The sequence below is a fragment of the Octodon degus genome, unplaced genomic scaffold (genome assembly GCF_000260255.1).
Source record: "Octodon degus isolate 3935 unplaced genomic scaffold, OctDeg1.0 scaffold00147, whole genome shotgun sequence".
NCBI lineage: Eukaryota > Metazoa > Chordata > Mammalia > Rodentia > Octodontidae > Octodon > Octodon degus.
The window spans coordinates 6,112,441-6,134,767 of record NW_004524723.1 but is presented as its reverse complement, the minus strand read 5'-3'; the positions used below and the strand labels follow the sequence as shown (position 1 = coordinate 6,134,767).

General features: G+C 43.4%; 1 protein-coding gene across 1 annotated transcript in view; it reads left to right on the top strand.

The window, feature by feature from the left end:
- The first annotated feature begins 6,883 nt into the window (after positions 1-6,883).
- Cd86 (CD86 molecule) overlaps positions 6,884-22,327 on the top strand; it is a 43,406-nt gene continuing 27,962 nt past the window's right edge. Inside the window, exons 1-2 of the mRNA XM_023702259.1 lie at positions 6,884-6,993; positions 20,526-20,575. Of these exons, the coding sequence (XP_023558027.1) occupies positions 6,977-6,993; positions 20,526-20,575 (67 nt within the window). The 5' untranslated portion in view covers positions 6,884-6,976. The remainder of the gene's footprint in view (positions 6,994-20,525; positions 20,576-22,327) is intronic.

Below are 22,327 nucleotides of genomic sequence, written 5' to 3'. Positions count from 1 at the left end.
ATTTCTAAGAATGTTCCTCCAGAAAAATGGAACTGAAAGCTCCCTTTTAAAAAAAAAAAAAATTGATCTAGGCTTTAGAAAACAATGGGACTTTTCTTTAATTTACCTAAAAAGTTAAAATAAAAATATAGGGTTCTGTATCAGAAATGTATTAAAAAAGTCAAAATAGAGGGCAGAGATACAAAACTAGAGATTATTTTCTCAAAACATTATATGTATGGCATTTGATTATGAGTGGGCAACATGGGGAAGTGAACCTTTGGACAGTGAAATTGATGCTATTTTTTCCCACTAGTCTAGGAGCTCTTTGAAATGTCACATCAATAATTTAGCTGCTTTGCCAGGAATCAGTGCATGTGGTTAGTATGTGTGTTTTTAAAAAAATTGATGGCCTTTATTTTTAGGACAGATTTAGATTTACCAAGATGAAAAAGTAGGCAGGTAGTACAGAGAAGTCCCATCAACCCTCTAACAGTGCACAATTCCCCCATCATTATAGCTCCATTAGTGTCGTACATTTCTTACAATTAATAAGCCAATAATGACATTATTTAGTAAAGTCTGTGCTTCATGCTTAGGTTTCATAAGAGTTGTATAGTTCTATGGGTTGTGACAAATGTAATATCATATACTCACAATTAATATATCATACAGAATACCTTCATTACCCTAAAAAAAAAACCTGTGTGTTTATCTATTTATCTCTATCTACCTACCACTAAGGCCCTGGCACCACTGAGCTTGTTTTTACTATTCCTATAATATTGGCTTTTCCATGATGTCCCTGTATCGCAATTATACAGTATGTAGCCTGTTCTGACTGTCTTCTCTCCTTAAGAAATGTGCTTTTTAATTTTCTCCATGTTTTTGTATGTCTCAGTACTTTCTTTTTATAACTTAAAAACATTCCATTGTATGTATGAACACAGTGCCAATTGCCTATTGAAAGACATCTTAGTTGCTTCCAGGATTTTGGCAATTATAGATAAAGCTACTATAAATATTTGTGTGTAGGCATTTGTGCAGATGTGTTTTTTAACTCATTTGGCTCAATATATCTTTTTCTAAAGACAAGGTCTGGCTATACAGTTTGGGCTGGCCTTGTGCTTGTTTTTGTAGCCCCCAGACTGGTCTTGAACTCACAGCGATCCCTGTCTCAACTCCTGAGTGCTGGGATTACAGATGTGCACCACCATTCCCAGTTCCTGGGCCAACTCAGAATGTGGGGCAGGGTATCAAACTGGGCTTCTTGCGCTTGCCAGTAGGTGCTTATGCCTCTGAGCTGTCTCCCCAACCCCGGCTCAATCTATCTTAAAGAGTGATTGCTGGTTAGGATACTATTGCTGGCTAGTAAAGTTTGTTTCACTTTTTAAGAAACTGCCAGACCAGGGCCAGCGAGCTGGCTCAGCAGTCTAAAGCACCTGCTTAGGCAAGCTTAGGGAGGCGCAGGGGCCTGAAGTAGACCGCAATTCAATCCCCGGCACCACATGCCGCACTGAAACTGCCAAAATCATTTTGTCATCTAGTACCCCCACCAGCCCTGAGTGAGAGCTGCTATTGCTCCACATCCTTGGCAACATTCGCTATCATCACACCCTTGGGTTTTGGCAATTGTACTCTCTGTGTAGCAGTATCTCATTGTTTCAATTTGTAGTTCTCCAGAGTATGATACCTTCTTTTGTAGGTTTATTTGCCACCTGTATACTTTTTGATGAAGTAGATATTCAGAACTTTGGCCTTTTAAAAATTGGTTGCTTGAACTCATCTTTGAATTCTAAGAGGTTTTTGGATAGTTTGAATGCAAGCTGCTTTGTGAGTCTGCTTTGCAAGTATTTTTTCCCAGTCTGTGGCTTGCTTTCTCATTCTTTTACAGTTGACAGTTGAATAGCAGTAGTGAAAGGCCAATTTGTCATGAGTGTCGTATGTGCTCACTCTCAGGTGATATTGCTGCACTGTGGCCCCATTAGAGCTTTACTAGCAGGGAAGAGCCAGGTCCAAGGGACTATGGATGGCTACTTTATTCAAGCTTGCAAAGCAGGCCTGGGGATCAGAGAAAGGCCCAACCCTGAGGTGTACCACTTCTAAATTGAAAACAGTTCAGGAATTCTGTTTAGAGTAGCATCTTGTTCTTCTACATGGATTATCCTCTGCCTACAGTATAAATTCTGTCCATACACCCAGAACGTAAGAGGTCACCACATTCCTTATTTCCTTTTAGCTCCCACCTGTGAGCCTCCATTCTGCTAGTTGGACAGAAGATTTCATCTTAGAAGTCTTCTTAGAAGGGTATCTCTTCTTGGGTAGCCCAGCTGGAATTCAAGTTTGCCTGGTGCGTGAGAAGCCACACGAGGCGCTCCACTGCCTAGTCGGTGCTCGCTGATGTGGTACCCTGACTACCTGAGGCCCTGTGAAGCCTGGGGGCTCCCTGTCCCTGCGCCACAGTGGGGAATGAGACCAGCCTAGTGAGCTGCAGGCATTGCCTTCCTGGAGTTAGCCCCCACCCCCTAGAGAGAACTGAGGGAGGGGAGCTTGGGTTTCCACTGCTCATAGAACCCAACACTTTCTCTAGTGCCTTCCTCTTGCATCTCAAAAAGAGGAACAGTTAAAAATACAGGACCCTTGTATCATCTCTTCCATGAGCTTTCACAGATGTCAAGAAGAGCCTTTGACTTTAGCTCCCTCTTTCTTCTTTCTTTCTTATTTTTTTTGTACTCTGCAAAAAAGTTTTACTTCAATTATCACACATAAGGCAGTCTGAATGCATGACAACAGCATGCTCCATACACACACATCACTTACACTGACAGAGCATGTCTTGTTTTCTTGGACATTTTGTAGGACATACTTGACATCTCTGTGGTCTTGCTGTTTTGTCAGGAGGTTCTTATTATATTATACAGTATGTAGTTAACAGGAACATAAAATATCAATAAAATAAATTATTAAAATTCTTAATGTGAATTGTACATTTAGAAGTTTGTTTTGTTTTGTTTTGTTTTTGTAGCCAGCTCAACCCACTCTGGGAGTGGGGCTGGCACAGCATGTGCTGCTGGGGATGGAGCTGCAGGCCCTGCACTTTGCCTAAGCTTGCCTAAGCAGGTGCTTCAGACCATTGAGCTATTTCTCCAGCCCTGTGCATTTAGAATAGCCATCAACATTTTCATATCATCTGTCACTTGCTTACAAAACCTAAAAGATAACACCAGAAATAAAAAACTTGTGTGAGCTACAATGTAAACACAAACAAGTGTACCAGAGAAGTAAACTTTGCTCCAAACATAATACCCAAGCTTAGCTTGCTTTTGTACCCCTCCAACTCTGTGTCAAGAACATTCAGAAAACAAACACTAATGAACATTTCACCAAATAATGCTGCTATCATTATTTGTGGAAACGACTTTATGCTATATTGGAACCGTCACTTTCCACTACCATCTAGGCTTTTTTTTTTTTTTTTTTTTTTTTGTCTTTTCTTTTCTTTTCTTTTCTTCTGTATTTAGGACAGGGTCTATAGGATCTTACTACACAGATCAGGCTTGTAGTGATTCTCCTGTTTTCAGCCTCCTAAGGGCTGGAATTACAGGCACACCTTGCCCTCTCATTGCGCCCTGTAGGCAGGGCCAGCCCAACATAACAGGGATCGAACCCCGGCCACTGCGCTCTACCTAAACAGGCGCATTCGTCAGCTGAGCTCTCAGGCCTGCCCTCCTTCTAGATTATTTTAAGCCCACAGGAAGTCACATGTGCACAGCAACTAATATATGGTTAAAATGGGAAATTTTAGCTAAATATTTCGCTGTTTCTAATTGCTTGCAGGTTTCTGGCTTTGTCACACAGAGTAGAACCAGAAAACAATCTCTTGGGCAATGATTGGGTAGTCAGGAAAGTATCTGCCCTCCACTTGCCTGCAGTCACTGTGGCTTCTCCCCTTCCTGCTACTTTCCTTGCAGCCTGGGCCTCAGACCTGAGGACATCCGGGGATGCGGCAGTAGAGGAAGCAAGTCCACACCGAAAGCAGCTTTCAGAGGTTACCAGCAACTTCCTCCTCACCAAGCGCAAGGACCTGATTTTCATTTGGCTCAACCTCCCTTCCTTCACTGTAGCACCCTGTCCAGCCCTTGGCTTTGATGGCATGGATGGGGTAGACGCCTTTTGATTGGCTGAACACTGGCAACGTGAAACACTGACACAAACAAGACAGTGTAGAGGGCGGGGATCTGACTTGTGTGGAAAAAAAAAATCATAGTCATCCAACCTCCCGTAAGTGTTGTAAGGTCGATAGGATCTCTGATTCACTGAGGAAAGTCATCTCTGTGCTGCATGCTCCAGGCCTTCGCTGCCAGCCCTCTCTGCTAGGAGGTAGGTTGACTTTGTCAGAGACAAAGGGGATAGACAGTGGGAGAGCCTCGATGGATTAGGGTCCTAGAGACCACAGCCAGGAGCAGCAGTCTCTGACACTGAGAATATCTAGCTGAGGGGAAGTGTACAATATCTGCTTTCAGGCATTTGGACAGTTTCACATTAAAGATATTACAATATAGTCTGATAATCCTAGAAAACAAGAAAGGACCAACTATATGGTACTTGTGTAGCTGGGAAGTAAGGAGTGGTAGGTCTATAAAGACTTTTTTAAAATTTATAACTTCCTCTTAAGGAGATAGTTTTTAGTATGTCAGGTGAGAGAATGAAGGCTAGAGTCACCTCTAGCAGAGTTGACACTGAGGAGTCCTTGGAGAGAGGCTGGAATGATGGCTTCTGAAATCCCCTGCCACAGACCCCTTATTTCTGCTGCTTGCCTCACCACTCCTCCCCTAGCCCCTTAACTTTCTTTAACATACTTCTATGTTACAGCATCAGAGGGAGCTGCTGTAAGCAGGAACTGGAGTAGAAGAGGGAAATTGTATTTTAAAAGGAGAACAACCCTTTAAAAGGAAAACACTCTTTCATGTTCCAAGATTTGTGCCTGGTCTCATATCTACGTCATCTTATTTAGTCCTCATGGCAAGTTTGTGTGCTGTTTATTACCATATTTCTTCTATGAGGAATCTAAGACTTGGAGAGGCCAACTTCCGTAGGAACACTCAGTAATAGTGGAGCCAAGTTATGAACACAGGTCTCTGTGATTCTGAAACCCAGGGTGAATGTTATTTTGCTCATCTTTTATTTATGGCAAAGACTAATGCTTTCTAAATTTTTAGCTTCATTTAAATATTTAAAATATTTTTCATTAATAGAAAATGCTAAATGATAGTAGAGATTTGACATAAAAATGACATAAGACTAGTAGTTATAATGCCTGGCTTGGGAAACAGTGGTTCAAATATTCTGATTTCAGCATTTTTAGTCTATCTAAAAGTTTGACTGTGAAACACAAAGAAAAAGAAGGCCCTGGAAAATTAAGTGAAATATGAATGAATTCTCCTGTGCTCTGATAGGTGGGTAGGTAATCTCCTATGTTACAATAAGAAAATCACACAAATCTCAAATAAAAGAAGGTTGTGATTGTAAAGTCCGGAGGAAAACCCCAGGTATAGCCTATCCAAATAAAGGATAAAGTTGCTAAGAGATGCATACAGAGTGGCTGAGGGGAAGCGGCCCAGTGAGACGGGACCAGGCTGCAGACCAGGCAAGGGGTTTACAGGCCTGTTTGGGAAGAACTATTACTGCCCTTTTATTGATAGAAGCAAGATCTTTGTGGCAAGGTCAACATAAGGAATAGGCAAGACTCAAAAGAAAATAGCAAAGTGAATAGCTCCCTGGCAGACGCAGTGTGGGATGATTCACATGCAGGAGCTCACTTGTCTTTCCCAACGGTGCAGCCAGGAAGGCTATTACTAGTCACAGCTCACAGGAGAGAAGGCGGAGATTCTAGGATGGTCAATAACTTCACAGGGCCCAGAGATCAAGTCAATTTGACTTGACACAGGGCCACCAGTTCCCAGCCCAGGAGCCTTCCCCCACACTACACACACGCCTTTCTTGGGTGAGCCTCCTTAGCCCGGGTAACAACAAACAACTTTCACTTTCTCACTTTTCATATCTACAGCCCTATAGGCCCAGTCAGCCTCTGAGAAAGCAAAAGAAATGCTGGCTGGGACTGCTTCTCTCTTTCTGGGCTCCAGTGCTGCAGCCCTCAGAGGCACATATTGCCCCCATGGCTATCACTGAGCAAAGGGCTTTGCACTGCCCAACGGAGCCTAAAAAAGGAGCCTTGGGCCCCAAGCAGGAATATATATATAGTGATTCCATCTCTAGCACTAGGTTTAGAAAAATCTACTGGACATTCATAATTCATACACCTTTCCCACTTTTGCTTATAATTTGCCCCCAAACTCAAAAATACCACCCACCTCCAGGAACAGTGGAAGAAATTGCCTTGATTCCTATAGTTAGGAGAGAGAAAAAAAATGGACAATGAGAGCCATATAGGTGAATTAGCTTCTAGCAGGATCCTTAGGAGAGGCCCTTAATGAATACCTCGGCTCTGCTATCTCTGGTGGAGGTCTGTCTGCCTCCCTGTGGGGCCACTTGAAGTGCCAGCACACGGCTGGGTGAGTGGAGCTGACTCTGTTTCTGTGTACTTTAAAGAGTGCGCTCCCAGATATCTATGATTCCACCAGGAAAGGTCCTGTTGGATTTGTGGACAGGGCTGTCTTTGGGGGTTTCCTCAGGGCTTTACACCAGCTCACTGTCCGAGGGTGCACTTGTAGTCATTCTCATCAGTGGAAATGCCCACCTGCCAGTAGAAGTTATCTGGAACCACGAAAGAACACTACCCCCATCTGTGGTGTTGCTTCTGTCTAGTCAGTTCCCCTTTCTGTGTTTGAGCCTCTGTCCTGAGACTCTCATTTTATGAGGAGTCAGAAGGCTCGGGGTGCCGGCAAAGGCTCCTTTTTGTTTCTTCTTAACCCCTCGCTCCTGTGTTCCTTGGGGATGCTTCTGTGCCCGTGTGTCTGCTCTCCAGGCACTGTGGTGGATGGGTGCTGGTGACAGGTATGTCCTTATGAAGCCTATGATCTGGGAGAGGGGTTCAAGACAAGCTGCATCTGGGGCAGATGTGCAAGGGTGGGGCTGAAGCCTGGCAAGGAGAAGAGAAGGCAGGGCATATGCTTGAAGCCTTTAACCATTAGGCCAATTCACAGACTATATGTTGGAAGTGGGATATTACAAAAATTGAACTCATCTGTTCAGATCCCAGGGTTTGCCTGAGTAAACCAGGAGAGAGGACAAGCAGGAAATAGAAAATGCCACTTACCAGCTAGCTGGCAGCTGCTCTTGGCCTTGGGTGCTGGGGGCTCCTTGTAGCCCTGCTCTAGGAGAAGCTGTCCAAGGATACTGGCCCAGCCTAAGCCCCAGTATGAGTGGAAAATCTAGAGGAGGGAGGTAATATCCATTATCTGTTTGTCTGTCCTTCTCTAGTACCTTTTCCAGTGATTTCTTCCTACCCAACTGCCCCATCCCTATATTAGAGATAAGTTGCTCATTTAGAAAGAAATATTCTTAGGTCCAAAAAGAGCCCGGTTGGTAGTTTAACATGCTCCCCACACTCTGAACACATTTGCATTTGCAAATAGGCCTAAAATATTGCCTCTGTTAATAGTAAGGCAAGGTTTTGGAGAGACAGGTGAAAATAATTTTTGGCCAAGGGAACTTCCCACTCCTCTCAAATTGTAACAACTAAGGAGATGGCCTGCTCCTCTTACAAATAATTTCAATCTTTGGATTAAGTCTCTGGACTAAAATAAATGTATTTATATGTTCACATTTGCAATTCTAATTATGTGTGCTGTTTGCTTCTACAGATATCATTGTTATTTATGTGAGTTATCCTTATAAAGGAAGCTTTTATGAATCTCTGTTTATTCATGTATTCAGGATATGCTTATTGAAGATTTACTAGGTCCTCCTAGGTACTGGGTTTTAAGTAGGGAGCATAAAAGACATAGATAAAAGCTATACTCTTGAAGCTACTATTTTCCTAATAGAAATATGCTAGTTAACATTAACATGACTTTTAATAACAGTGCTTGAAAGGAAGGAGATAGTTCTACGTGACTATGCTAACTGGTTAGTTACTATGTCTTTGTGTTTGGTATTTTGATCATTCTATAATCCTTGAATAGTGGATGTCCCTTGGAGATAGGATTTTTGAAATTGAGCTATGGTGAGAAGGACAAAAATATGGAAGGCAAAGAGGTGATTCTTTAGGAGCAAAATCAAGGTTCAAACACCATATTTCAAAACTCAGGTAGACAGGGCATGAGGGTGCCTGTGTCTTTGGGCCAGGAGATTGAGGCTTTGAGGCTGTAGAAGGAGAGCAAAGTCATGGCTACAGCCAGCAAGTTGGGGCACAGTGAGGCTTCTGGGCAGTTTTGCATAGTGCAGGCAGGTGCTGGCCATCCTCCTGTCATGGCCAAGTCACTGAGAGCACTTGGAGTCAGTGGAAGAGTAAGACCACTGCTGGGTGCAGGAGGCTTTACAGACTCTGGCCTTCTTTGCTCTCCTGTAGAGAGCTATCCCTGCACTACATATTGGCACCTACTCACGTTGCATGCATAGAGGAAAAAGAATGTATTTTTGGCACATTTCCTCTGTCCATCAAGACCCGAGACCGCAACAAGAGACACACGCCGCTCCCCATCCATGCTCTTCCATTCACAGATGTGATTCTTTTCTGAGTTCCTGTCCGGTTTGTAGAAATTAACTTGAATTTATTCCTAACGGCACATGACAAACAACTAAAATAACCCCATTTCACTATCCAGCCAACATTTTCATTTCAACTTGGGCTTTCAAAAATAAAAAAATAAAAACCCTTGACCCAAAGAATGAGCAATGCGGGAATTTCAAGCTCTTGGAGTAAGGCCTTGCACACAGAATAGAAAAGGGCACCAACCCTCAAATTGTGCCCTTACAACACTGGCTTTTCTCTCTTTGACTGTGATTCTGATTCTGAGACATCTAGAAAGGGGCCAGGATGGGTATGGCTGCCCTCTGAGCTCTGAGGGCCTCGTTCCTGGCAGACAAAGCCCTTGAGCGATATGCACAGACCTGCAGAGGCGCCTGAAAAGCTTTGCAGGGCGCTTATTTTTAGGCCTGTTTGTTTGTTTGGTTGGTTTATTCCGGTTTTTGGCAAAACAGAAAAATGGCCTGGATAGCCATCAGTATGATCCTTGGCTCCAAAAGGCCTGATTCCAGGTATGACTGAGGGAACTGAGCGTCTGTCTTGTGCACTGACATGCTGCTGGCGGGCAGGAAGAGCGAATGCTCTCGCTGCGCTGTGCCTCTTGTGCCAGTGAGGGGCATGTTCTCTTAATTTGAAGACTTCAGTTACTACAATGTCCCAGCTCTGGGGAGGCTGAAAACAGGAGGATCACCACGAGTGAGACCCTGTAACAACCAAAATACATTGAAATAATAATAAATAAGTAAATAATTTTTAAATGAAAAAAGATATCACACGGCATCCCACAAAGATTAGGGGATGTAGCTTTGCATGAAGGCTCTGGATTCAATTCAGATGTGTAAGGTAAAAAAAAAAAAAAAAGAAAGAAAGAAAGCTTTACCCTTGTACTATGCATTCTCCTCTGGAGAGAAAGTTGGTGCATTTTCATTTGTACACGGGATAACTGCACCCCATTAGGCAGAAGTATAATCTTACTGTCTTTATTTGGAGATTTAGATGATTTAAGGAGATGTCTATGGATTTCAAGTTGCTTAGGGGTGGATTTATGATGGCCAATTTTATGTGTAACTTGGCTAAACCATAGTATGATACCCAGATACTGGGTCAGACACCAGTGTAACTGTTTCTGTGAAGGCATTATTAAATGTGTGATTTACATATAAATCAGTAGACTTTGAGTAAAGCAGCTTACCTTCTATAATATAGGCTGCAGAACAATAAATGTAGTAAATTTAATTTTTATTAAAATTCATATTCCCATGTATGTACAAGTAGAGGAGAGGATCTGGAAATGATGCACAATAAACCAACAAGTATGCATTATTTTTTAGGGACTGATTTGGGACTTGGGGGTAAAGAAATGGGCATATGTTTCCGTTTTTTCTGTATCATTTTTATGATCAATTTTTCCCACATAGAGCTGGAGATGTAGCCCAGTGAGTGAGTCCTTGCCTAGCATGCACAAGGCCCTGAGTTCAATCCCCAGTACCAGAAAAAAAAAATTGGGGTCAAATTTTAAAAGAAAATTTCCCACATAAAATACATTTCTTACATATGTCTTCTGCTCCTTAGGAAGAGTCTAATTTTTAATTTTTTTATGTATTTGGTAGAGTCTACACAGTCTATAGGGTCTCACTACATAGATCAGACTCACAGTGATTCTCCTCTTTTCAGCCTCCCAAGTGCTGGATTAAGGCGTGTGCCACCACGCCCAGTCTCAGTGGCTGTCTCAGCATGCCCCAGGGGCGGGGCTGGCGTGGCATGCCAGGGTTTGAACCTCTGCACTCTGCCTAAGCAGGCACTTTAGTCTGCTGAGTTATCTGGCAGGCCAAAGAGCCTAATAGTTTTATTTTAACTTTATTTTAGTGAAGAGGCTCAGTCATCATTTTCTTCCTCACTATTCACCTATAGCTCTGGGCTGTAACCAGCAGTGTACTCTGCATCAGAAGCAAAGCTGCTCCGTGACATTCATTCTCCCTGCAACCTGCAGGGAAGTGTGCAGAGAGTGAGGCTACAGCAGTGTAATGTCTTTGAGGGTCAGTGTCTTGTAATGACTGAATTGAGTAACACAAACACACACACACACACACACACACACACACACACACACACACACAAGGAAAAAGATTGCCAAAGAGTATCAGACTCACAAAAAGCATTGAACATGGGGCTAGCCGGATGCTTTCCATGTGTACATGTGTATGTGCATCAAGACTGTGGCTGGAATATGTAACAGTTAATCTCAGCCAGCACTTAAAAGTGGCTCATCAGCTGGCAGTCGTTTGTGGATTCCACTGCTGTGGGTTGCAGCACTGTGTGTTATGAAAATCTGTTTTGTGGGCTGCCTAGGGAAGACCTGCTGGAAACTTGCAAAACCTTTCAAAGAGTTAAGGGATACGGCTCAGCAGCACAACTCCTGCCTGGCAAGCGCAAGGTCCTGAGTTCAAGTCTCCTACCAAAATAAATAAATAAATAAATAAATAAATAAATAAATAAATACTTTCAAAGACAGAGGCAGATGGCCACCACATAGATGAATAGAGTTCTAAGAAGATAACAATTGTTAATGTTAAAGGTGGGGAGCAACTCTTAAAGAAAACTGTGACATGAGATAGCTCAGTGGCCTAAAGCGCCACGAAGACAGTGCCCAGGGACCGTGGTTCGATCCCTGGAACTATGTGCTGTGCCAGCCCTGCCCCCGGGGTGGGCTGGATAATAAATAAATAAATAATTTTTTTTTTTTAAAAAAAAAAGAAAGCTGTGACTGCTGTGGCCCTGGTTGAAACTCTCCTTAGTAGAAGTAGCAAATTGAGTGGACTCAGGTGGAGCCCATCCAGGGCAGAGTTTCATCTGCTGTAATAGAAATTGGCTACTGCAGTCATGGATACGCTTGAATCCTTCATTCCTGCCACTAGCACAGTTTTGAGACCAAGTCTAAGCCACCTGCAAGGCCCAGCTCAAGTCCCACTGCCAGTCCTGCACTTCAGGGCTGTGGAGTCCTGAGTCAGCAGGAATCTCTGTGCAGACTCTCCCAGAACCAACGGGTCCCCTGGATGCAGCTTACTGCCTGCTACATAAAATGACAGGAAAGGACTCAGGGTCTGGGATAATAGTGGAGTTCCAGGGGGTTCTCCTGTAATTTTCCTTTTTCCTGGGAATGTAATGAGAATTTCAGAGGTTAAACTTAGAAGCTGTGCATTTCAACCACACAACCAATTCACCCCCCACCTCAGTATTCTCTTCTATATTATTACCCACTTTTGCTTGAGTAGTGCTGGTGATGGGATGCCCATTGCCTCACAGTAAAGTCCAGTCCTCGATTGTGCCTCTTTATCAAAAGTTTTCATCTTCTAAAACTGAAATCTTTTTTTTTTTTTTTGCCAGCTCAGCCCACCTTGAGGGTGGGGCTGGTGCCAGGGATCTCACCTCTGTTCCCTGGGTCTGCCTAAGCTTGCCTAAGTAGGTACTTTAGATAGCTGAACTATCTCACTGGCCCCTAAAACTGAAATCTTGTTCCTTAGGACTTCTACTCTTTTAGAACTGTTGGCCCTTCAGTAAGAGCATGTATACCTTCCCAAGGAGGTGTGTGTATGACCTCCGTATAGCTGTAATCTTCAAGCTCATGGCCCCCAGTTTTATTTTAATCTTATTTATTTATTTGGTACAGGGTCTCACTATGCAGCTCGGACTCATAGTGATCCTCCTGTCTCAGCCTCCCCAGCATTGGGATTACAGGTGTGTGACACCACACCGGTTTTGGTGTCCTGCATGGCACACCCCGGGGCCAGCATGGCTTGTGGTACCGGGGATCAAACCTGGGTCCTTAAGCTTGCCAGGCAGGTGTTTAGACTGCCAAACTATCCCCCCAGCCCTCACCCCCAGTTTTTAATGTTCCTCATTTGGCTTAATTTCACTATTCCCTAGTGAGCTGCACTGCCCTTTCACTTAGTAAGTTCTAATTTCATCAGGGCTGCTCAAGTACAACCAGCCTTGCCAAACGTGATACCGCAGTGATGCGGCCCGCTTAGCGCAGACTCCAGCAAGCGCAGCTTACCGCTCAGTTGAATTCATGTGCTGGGGGTGTGGCTCAGGGCAGGAGTGCCTGCCTTTCGCGTGCAAGGCTCTGCCTTTGATGCCCAGCAGCCCCCACACAGAAAAGGATTGAACAATTTTAGTCATTGCCCCACTAACATTCCTGTAGTCTTTATATTTACCATGGATAAGCTATTTCTCTGCACCCTCCTATTCCTCTTACACAGTTGTCATTTAAGTATAGATTTTTTAACTTACCCTTACTGAAGTTCATTTGGTTCACAGTAGTCTTTCTTTTTAGAATTTGTGAATAAACTAATTCAGCTGACTGACTTTTGGCTCTCTCTCTCTCTCTCTCTCTCTCTCTCTCTCTCTCTCTCTCTCTCTTTTTTTTTAAGATGGGGTCTTGCTCTGAGGTTAGTGTGCCTTGAGCTCACTGTGTAGCCCAGACTGGCCTCATCATCTGCACATCTGAAAATAGAAGTATTATTTTTGTTGCTCTCTTTCATAGTTTTACTAACAAGGTGAAAGTGAAAACTAAAAACCAGAGATTCCTACAGTACAATGTTATCATTCTGTTAAGAATGATTCTTGGCTCTTGATTGTTGAATGAATTAATGAGTGAGTGAATAGATCAATACTTTGTCTTCATCCCCCACATCTAATCCATCACCATATCCTGTTGATCATAATCCTATTTCGGGATCTGGTGATTATCTCCACTTTTGCTATTACCATAGTAGGCCGGGTAGCCATCTTTGCTCACTTCATTGACAGCAGTGGCCAGCTGACCAGTCTTCCTCCCCTGGTCTTGGCTCTCTTATTAGCCATTTGTTAGGCAAAAACTAGAGTCAGTTTTTCAAAATGCCAACCTGATCAGGCTATTGGCCTGCCATGGTTCACATCAGTTTCAGAACAAAGTGCTAAATCCTTAACTGACAAACAAGGCAAGTAGGGTCAGGGCCCTGCAGACCTCTTCAGTTTTGTCTCCACCTCTCTCTGCCTTTAGTCTGATTAATCTTGTACTTTCAGGTTCCATCCTGCCTCAGTGCATTTTATATGCTATATCCTTGGCCTAGAATCCTTCCTACCCATCACCCACTTCCAACCCTTCACTACTTAGCACTTTCTTGATCTGTTTGGTTTGTGCATTGGTATATCACAAGTTGCCCTCAAATGTAACAGCTTGAAACAACGAGTACTTCCTCTGCTACAGTGCTGTAGGTTCAGCCAGGAACTTGAGCAGATCTTAAAGTATTTCTTATGTTCTTCGTGGCCACCAGCTGAGGTCCCTTCATGGCACTGAGCAGATAGATGGGCTGGTCTAGAGACACACTGTTTAGACACATACTGTGTACGTCAGTGGTCACTAACCACAAGTGGCTTTGATGTCTTAGAATGTGGAGAGTCCGAATTAAGTTGTGTTTTAAGTGTAAAATACAAGAGTTTTGAAGATTTAGTACACCAAGAAATTAAAATATCTATTAGTAATTTTATATTGATTATAAGTTTGATATTATAATATCTTAGATATTTTGGATTAAAATATATTATTAGAATTAATGTTACCTATTTCTTTTTCATTTGCTAATGTGTCTACTAGAAATTTTCAAATATAGCTCACATCCATGGCTTCCATTGTATTGCTGTTATACATGGCTGATCTAGAGCAGGGATCACACAGCTTTTTCTAGAAAAGGCCAGATAGAAAATGCTTTTAGCTTTACAAGCCATAATAATCTTTGTCACAAAAAAATAAAAAAATTTTAAAAAATTAAAAAATAATAATCTTTGTCACATTCAAAGAGATATTCAACTCTGCCACTGTGGTGTGACAACAGCAATAGATGTAACTGAATGAGTCTGGCTGTGTCCAATAAAACTTTCTTGTACAGCTGTCATCCATGACAGTCTTCTGCCGCACCACCCGGCCTTGCATCCAGTTGCCTTCTTAGTTTGCAGTTCAGAAATTACCTTTTTTAAAAGAACAGAAGCTTACTCTATGCTTCCTCCCATACCTCAAGAAAAACAATAACTGCTCTACATATATAGCTTTATGTTCTGGGCCTCTGAGAAGCACTTCAGCAGCGTGTCACACCCAGAGGTACGCCGAACCCTCAGGCAAGCTGGTGCTCCTGCTGGACCCCACCCTTCTCCCACTAATGGATGCGCCCACTGAGCAAGCCGGCTTGTCCAGCCACATGCTTCAGACCTAGTCTTTCACCCATGGAGCTTGTGGCCTCTTATATTTTGCTTGAAGCCAGGATTCCACTTGCCCTGGGACATGCTAAATGTTGCTGCCTTCCTCTTGACTTAGCAATCTTCACATTCTTCATGGGCATGCTTTCTTTTTAGTACTGTATAAAAGACCACAGCCCACACACCCTTTTATCTCTAAAACCTCTAGGACTAACCTGTTGCTGAATAAACTCAGTAAATGTCTGTCTAAAATATATTTGAATAAACAACCTTCCAAAGACACCAGGTAATTTATCAGCATTACTCATGAAACTCTGAGTACCACTAATGCTCCAGACAAAGCTGTGAGATAGGAAACCTGTTTCTTGGTTTCCTTGCAGTAGAAACTACCTTAGAACCCTTCTCTCACTTCCTGTTTCACTATTTCTGCACTTTCTTGTCTCACCGAATTTCTGGCCTCTACCACTTTATATCCATTCATCTGCCTTTTGCTCGTACTAGATCCCACATGCTCCTTCAGATCTGAAACACTAAAGATATTTTTACCACTTTTCTATCTCAGTATTTCTATTTCCCCAGAGCTCTTTTGGTGCATCCGAACAAAGACCATCAGGAATCTGATTACCTGTCTGGGGTTAGAGTGGAAAAAGAGCTCTCTGTGCCTGCCTTATGATGTGTTTTCAAGCAATGTTTGTGGAATGAGTGTAAGTTCAGAATAGCCAAGGCACACTTCGACCCTCTACCCAAATCCCAGCCTGTCTCCCTGAGTGTCCCACTGTGACACCAGGAACCACCACCTGGTCCTAGAGATGCTTGCTCTGGGAGTGGATGGAAGCTGACACTCCTGCTTGCTCCTATCGGCCAGCTGAGGAGCTGGCTCTGCCAGTGTTGAACAGGAATCAATGGAGCTGGATGATTTAAATCTCTACTCTCCCATTTATCTGGGTAATCAAGGGCAAGTTACCTAACTTCTTTCAAATACTAGTTCTTCATCTATGATATGGGGGGCAAATAATTTCAACTCATCCTGAGGGACAACAGTGTAATTAATTACTCACTCAGCTCTTATTATTGTGTTCTGATGGGCTGGGCCTGTAAAGTACACCGGGAGCTCTTTGGTTTCTTGAGTGAAAGTATTTATATGAAGCCTACTCTTCTTAGGTTTTTGACTGGTTCACCTATCTCGCAGACCTTATTCTATTCATAGCTGACAGAAACCTCTGCTCAGAGAATCCCCCTACAAATTCTTAGGTTCTTTCCTCTCCCATTCCCCTTTTTACATGCTCCCTCTAAGAGTGCTTCCACATGTTGGGTCTTTGAAGAAAGCCATGACTTGTGGTTGGGGTTGGGAGTTTGTTCCTGAGGAAACAGTGACATTTGTGCTCTTCTTCTGAGGTAACAATTTTGGAGGAAGTGGATTTCCAACTCAGTCCCTGCCTTTCCGTCACTCCCCTACCCCACACCATCACACCATGGCTAGGAGTGAGAGATACTCTTCACTCAGGACATTATACCATATAATAGAAGATCATGTCAACACTACATGCATAGCATCATGTTTTAATAAGGTTGCTGACAAATTAAGTGTCCAAAGTATTTTTTCAGGATGATGTACAGTCTGTAAATTAATGTTCATGACACTGCATGGACTGTTGCTTCTGGGCAAGGCCAAGATGTTGAGGAGGGTTATGACTGCTATCCCCAAATCTTCAAAGAAAGATTCAGGCTGACATGTAGTAGACTTTCTCTGAATAGTTTTGGAGGACAAAGCCAGTATCAGTGAGAGGAAGTGAAGGAAAGGCAATTTCTAACCCAGAGGAATAGAGTTTCCAAAGGGAGAAATCTAAAATGGTACTGATTTCTGGGTCAGGAGCAGTACTTGTCCTCACTGTGTGAGTTACAGGAACCATTTGTCCAAGAGCTCCTAGGAGCAGACTGATTTCAGATCATTACTTGAATTAACAGCTATTTTCTACATTTGTAGCAAAATATAATTGCTTTTGTGTCCCTCTTTGCAACCAAAGAAAAAATGGTCTTTGGTTAGGTTAATCAAACTAATTCTTAGGTAAGAAACTTGCAGGGAAGGCTCCTAGTTTTCTTTTTCATATATTTAGTACAGGGTCTACAGGGTCTCACTATGCAGATTGGACTTGTAGTGATCCTCCTGTTTTCAGTCTTCCAAGCACTGGGATTACAGGCATGTGCCATCACGACCAGTCTCAATTGCCTTTTCAGCGTGACCAGGGGGCGGGGCCAGCACGGCATGCTGGGAATCAAACCCAGGTCGCTGCACTCTGCCTAAGCAGGTGCTTTAGTTGGCTGAGTTATCTGGCCAGGCCTTTGGAGGGGGTTGGGGGCTAGGGGTTGGTGACAGAGGGAGGGGGTCCTAGTTTTTGATGAGAATTTTGACTCCAAGGGGCCTTGGTCCTCCGATTCTGTGATAAATAGGATGCTGTTAGTAATTCAGTAGGAGGAAGTGCAGGGAATCAACTTTCCAGGCTGAACCCTGGGGTGGTGTCAGGTTTGGTTTAACTGATAACCGTCCCAGGAGCCACCACCAGGGCTGGCTAACACCTATTAGAATTACTGCAACAGTGGGAGAGAAGCAACTGGGAGGCAGCCATTCAGCTCACATATCAAATACCTACTGTGCATTTCAGGGACCTAGTGCATTTATAACATTGTCATAAAGTGCATTTTTCTGTATGTAAAAGAGCTGTCTACAAATCCATTTTTTTTTTTGTAAAACCAAAAACTGAAAATGGACAAAAGAAATGTACATGGAAAGGGGAATAGTATTCATTTGAAAAGGTATTCTGACCATTAATAAGAAATTTTCATTTTATTTATTCTTTTTTTTTCATTTATATATTTGGTACAGGGTCTCACTACACAGCTTCGACTGGTAGTGATCCTCCTGTTTTCAGTCTCTCCCGTGCTGGGATTATAGGTGCATGCCACCATGTGCTGACTTGGGGTCGAACCCTGGGGCAGGACCAGTATGGCATGCAGGACTGGGGGTCGAACCCTGGTCCTTGCGTTTGCAAAGCAGCACTTAGTCTGCTGAGCTGTCTCACCAGCCCAGTAATGGGCATTTTAAATGTAACCTAAATGTACCTCTGTAGTGTATGGCAAAATAAATTATTGCCCTCCAATAAAATACAGTAGAAAAGCATGAAACTTTTACTGTCACAATATTTAATGTATACTTATACAGAACAATTCCAAGATGATGGTGAGTACACAAGGCTATGCATCAAATGCTCCTATTTGTGTTAAAAAATAAAATAATAATAGAATATAGATTTATGTTTTTATTTTGGTTTATTTGACCTAAAGTAACTGCAATGCAATGTAAAAAACCAGTAGCAGGTAATAAAGTTATGTCTGTGGATGGAAGCTAGATAGGGCTGGGAGAGATTTGCTTTCTACTATTATCACTTCTACCCTTAAAACTTACTTCCAGGGGCTGGGTGTTTGGAGTCTGCCATGCCAGCCCCACTCCTGGGGCGTGCTGAGATGGTGAATGAGACTGGGCGTGGCGGAGCACGCCTGTAATCCCAGCACTTGGAGGCTCTAAACAGGAGGATCACTATGAGTCCAGTCTACATAGTGAGACACTGTAGACCTGTACTAAATACAAAAAAACAAAACAAAACAAAACAAAACAAAACAAAAACTTCTTATAAAGGTATTATCTATTCAACCAATTTAATTTAAAAAGAAAGGAAAGAAACTTAACCCAGATGCTTTTAGTTCAGTGGGCTGGGAGCTATGGGAAGAGAGGGGAGGGTTCTCTAGCATGGCCCAAAGGATTAGGAATAGTTTTCAGCAACCACCCCCACCCCAAAGGAAGACATTTTTGCTATTGGATAAAAAATAGTTGTGTATCTTCTGAGTATTGCATCAACAAACCTGTAAATTACTGGATGGTCTTGTGAATTAATTCATCAGTTGGGTTTTCCTTTTCACTTTAGCTGTTAAATATCTGCAACCTAGCCATGTGTGGTAGTGGACAGTACTATCCCAACACTTGGGAAACTGAGGCAGGAAAATCATGATTTTGAGTCCAGCCTCAGCTATATACTGAGACTTTTTCTCAAAAACCAAATAAAATAACATCTACATGCCAAACTTGTATCCCACCCAATGCAAAACAGGTAGATTTTTTAAATTTATTTTTTTTTTATTTGGTACAGAGTCTCACTATACAGCTTGGACTTGTAGTGATCCTTCTGCCTCAGCCTCCCCAGCACTGGGATTACAGGCATTCTGTGGCCCGCACAGCTCCAGTGCAGCATGTGGTATCAAAGCTGAAACTCAGGTCCTTGTGCTTGCCAGGCAGGCACTTAGACTGCTGAGCTGTCTCCCCAGCCCCCAAAGTAGGCAGATTTTGGTGGTAAGTGTATGCATTGGCCTTCTACCTGGCTCCCTTGTATATTTTTGAACTTTATTTGCCTGGCTTTTCCAGATGTTTCTAGTGTTGGTCTTTCCTTTATTCTCAGCTTCCTTGTGTGCCAGTCTACAGCCATTCTGGTATAGACTGAGTAGTATGTGACAGGAAAAAGAGAGAAAGGAGGAAATCAGAGATGGTGGTTATAAAGAAATGCAGATTGGCCTGGGGAGATAGCTCAGTAATCTAAGTGCCTGCTTGGCAAGCACAAGGACCCAAGTTCAATTCCTGGCACCACATGCCACACCAGCCCCACTCTGTGCTGGCCACTGAAACCCGATATGATGGTACATGCCTGTAATCCCAGCACCAGGGAGGCTGAGACAGAAGGACCACTGAGTCCAAGCTGCATAGCAAGACCCTATACCAAATAAATACACAAATAAATCTTAAAAAATTAATGCAGATCATTTTCTTTGGTTCCTACATGCAGATGAAGGGGATGCTGTGGTACAGGTTTTCTCAAAGCACTATCATCACTTGGGCGATTGTTAGACATACAAACCAACAGCCTTCCTCCCGACCTAGTAAGTCAAGGTCTGTGAATGAAGCCCAGAAAATTATTTTACATTTTTCAGGTGACTTTAACACACATTCAAGTTTGAAAATCATTGGGAACAAAGTAAGGGTTGGCTTCTAAACAAAAACATCTTCCATAGGCTGTACCATACTCAAAAAAAATTCAAAAAGTAAATAATCTCCACAATCTCATTACCTGATGCAATAAATGTTTATTTTTTTTACTGAGAGCACAGGTCAGTTTGGAGCAGTTGTGGGGAAAGAGCTGTTTCATTCAGCAAAGCCCCTGCCGTTGTGAAGCTTTGCCATCTCCTAGACCTTTGGGCTTTTTCCCTGCATCCCCTGCATCTTAGTGGCTGTGGATGGAAGTAAAATCCATCATTTCTACCTGGTTTCATTGGTCAGAACCCAGTCACGCACCTTGCCTACCTGCAGGGGAAGCTGGGAAATACAGCTTCTCTGTGGAGCCGAAAGGAAAAGAACCGGCTTTGGCAAGCACGTAGCATTGTCTGTCGCTGCCACACCTGGGAAACCAAGCGAATCCCGAACTCCACCTCAAGTTCATACTTTGGTGAACTCTGATCTGCAATTTCACTTTCTAACCAATTTTTATCTTTTCTTTTTTCTTGACTCTAGCACCATGGGACCGGTTATCATTCTCATTTTGATGTCTGTGCTGTACTCTGGTAAGAAACTTTTCTTCTCTGGGTAAAGTCACAAAACCCTTCCACTGCCACCCAATAGGTCTAACCACTGCAAATCCATCTGGGGACGTGATGGGTTTTTCTCACCTGTGACTTACCTTGTATAATACTGTGCGCCGAGGCTTTCCTGGAGAAGGTTCTGCTCTCATGACTAAGGCCAAGTCTCGGGTGATAGTGGGCAGGCCTCACCAGGGAAGGAGCCCTCCCCCATTGTGTCCTCCCCCTGCCACCTCACCCGCAAGGGTCCTGGATGCACAAAATAGGGTGGACTGGCCCATGCAGTGGCTCCCAGCTGGGAGCGCACGTGTGTTTCCTCTTTTGCCCCCCACATAACCTCTCTGGTCTTCTCTGTCCCCATTTCTGGAGTTCCCAGCCCTCAGGAAACAGCTAATGGGCTTCCAAAAGCTTTCTTCTGTTAGAGCGCTTGCTTCTGCCTTCCCTCTCCCAGGCCCACTGTCCAGTACCCACAGATCATAGTCGCTGCTCCATAGCAACTGCTGCCCTTTAGCTAATCATGGCCGCTGGCTTACCACAAGGCTAATGAAGCTGACATTTCAGGGTTCTCCACTAGCACAAGTCCTTTCCAAATCCCCCTAAGAGCCCACAGAGGGCCGGCCTGAGCAGCGCATTCCTGTACATTATGATTTGAGAAGATCTGAATAAGTGAGCTGTGTTAACCTCAATGAAGCAAGGCCACTGCCTTTGTTCCACTGTAGTTCCTCCCTCTGTCACCTTCTGCAGTCTGCTGACATTGTAGTGATCACGAGTACTTTTCATTTGAATTGGGCAATCTTTTCCATACTGATCCCTCCACCCAAATGTTTTCAGAAGTATCAGACTGCACAAAACTTAGATGTTCCCTGTTTGCTGCTTTCTTTTGAGTTTCAGTTTCTTCATCTTTAAGCGCCGGTTTGCTGAGGCCAGCCACGTGTCCTGTGGCTCTGTGCCTTGGAGTTTCTCCTGGCCCACCCCTTCCTGATCGCATTTCTTTCCATCCATAGCACTGGGGTTGAAGCCATCCCAGCATGCTGTGAGGCACATCAGAGGCCAGCTAAGGCTGTGGCTTGGCTAGAGCACGTGCAAGGCACCCTGTCTCACTGGCTCCTGGTACCCAGACCCACCATGAAGTCCCCCGCTCCATGCCTTTCAATTACAGGCTCTTGGCCTGTCCATGCTCCATGGGTGATGAGGAAGAGGTGGACTAGTATGGAGAGATGCACCTCAGCTGACTGCTGAGGAGGGGGACAAGCTTTTTGTGATTTCTGCGTTCTGCTCAGCTCAGGGTTTTCTGAGTCTGAGTACATGGTACACAGATGTGCTAAGCGATCACATCACCTGACTAGGTATAGCAGCAGCGTACGCCTCCCAGGGCCAGTGACCTGCTACCACAGCTCTTGGAGGTGTGCTGGGAATATGATGTGTATGTTTGTGTGTGTGTGTGTGTGTGTGTGTCTGTCTGTCTGTCTGTCTGTCTGTCTGTCTGTCTTTGTGCCTTTTACTGTTCTAAACATTTTATAAATATTAACTCATTTAAGTATCACAGTAACTTTCTGCTTTAGATCTTATGATTAGTGCTTCTTTGAAGATAAGAACACTAACACAGAGCGAGGTTAAATAACTTACTCAAGATCAGCAAAGCTAAGATTGATAGCCCAAATCGTTTGATAATAACAATAAGCTATTCTTCTGGATGGTTAACAACCTAAGTTTGCAGACCAAATTAGAGAAAAAGGA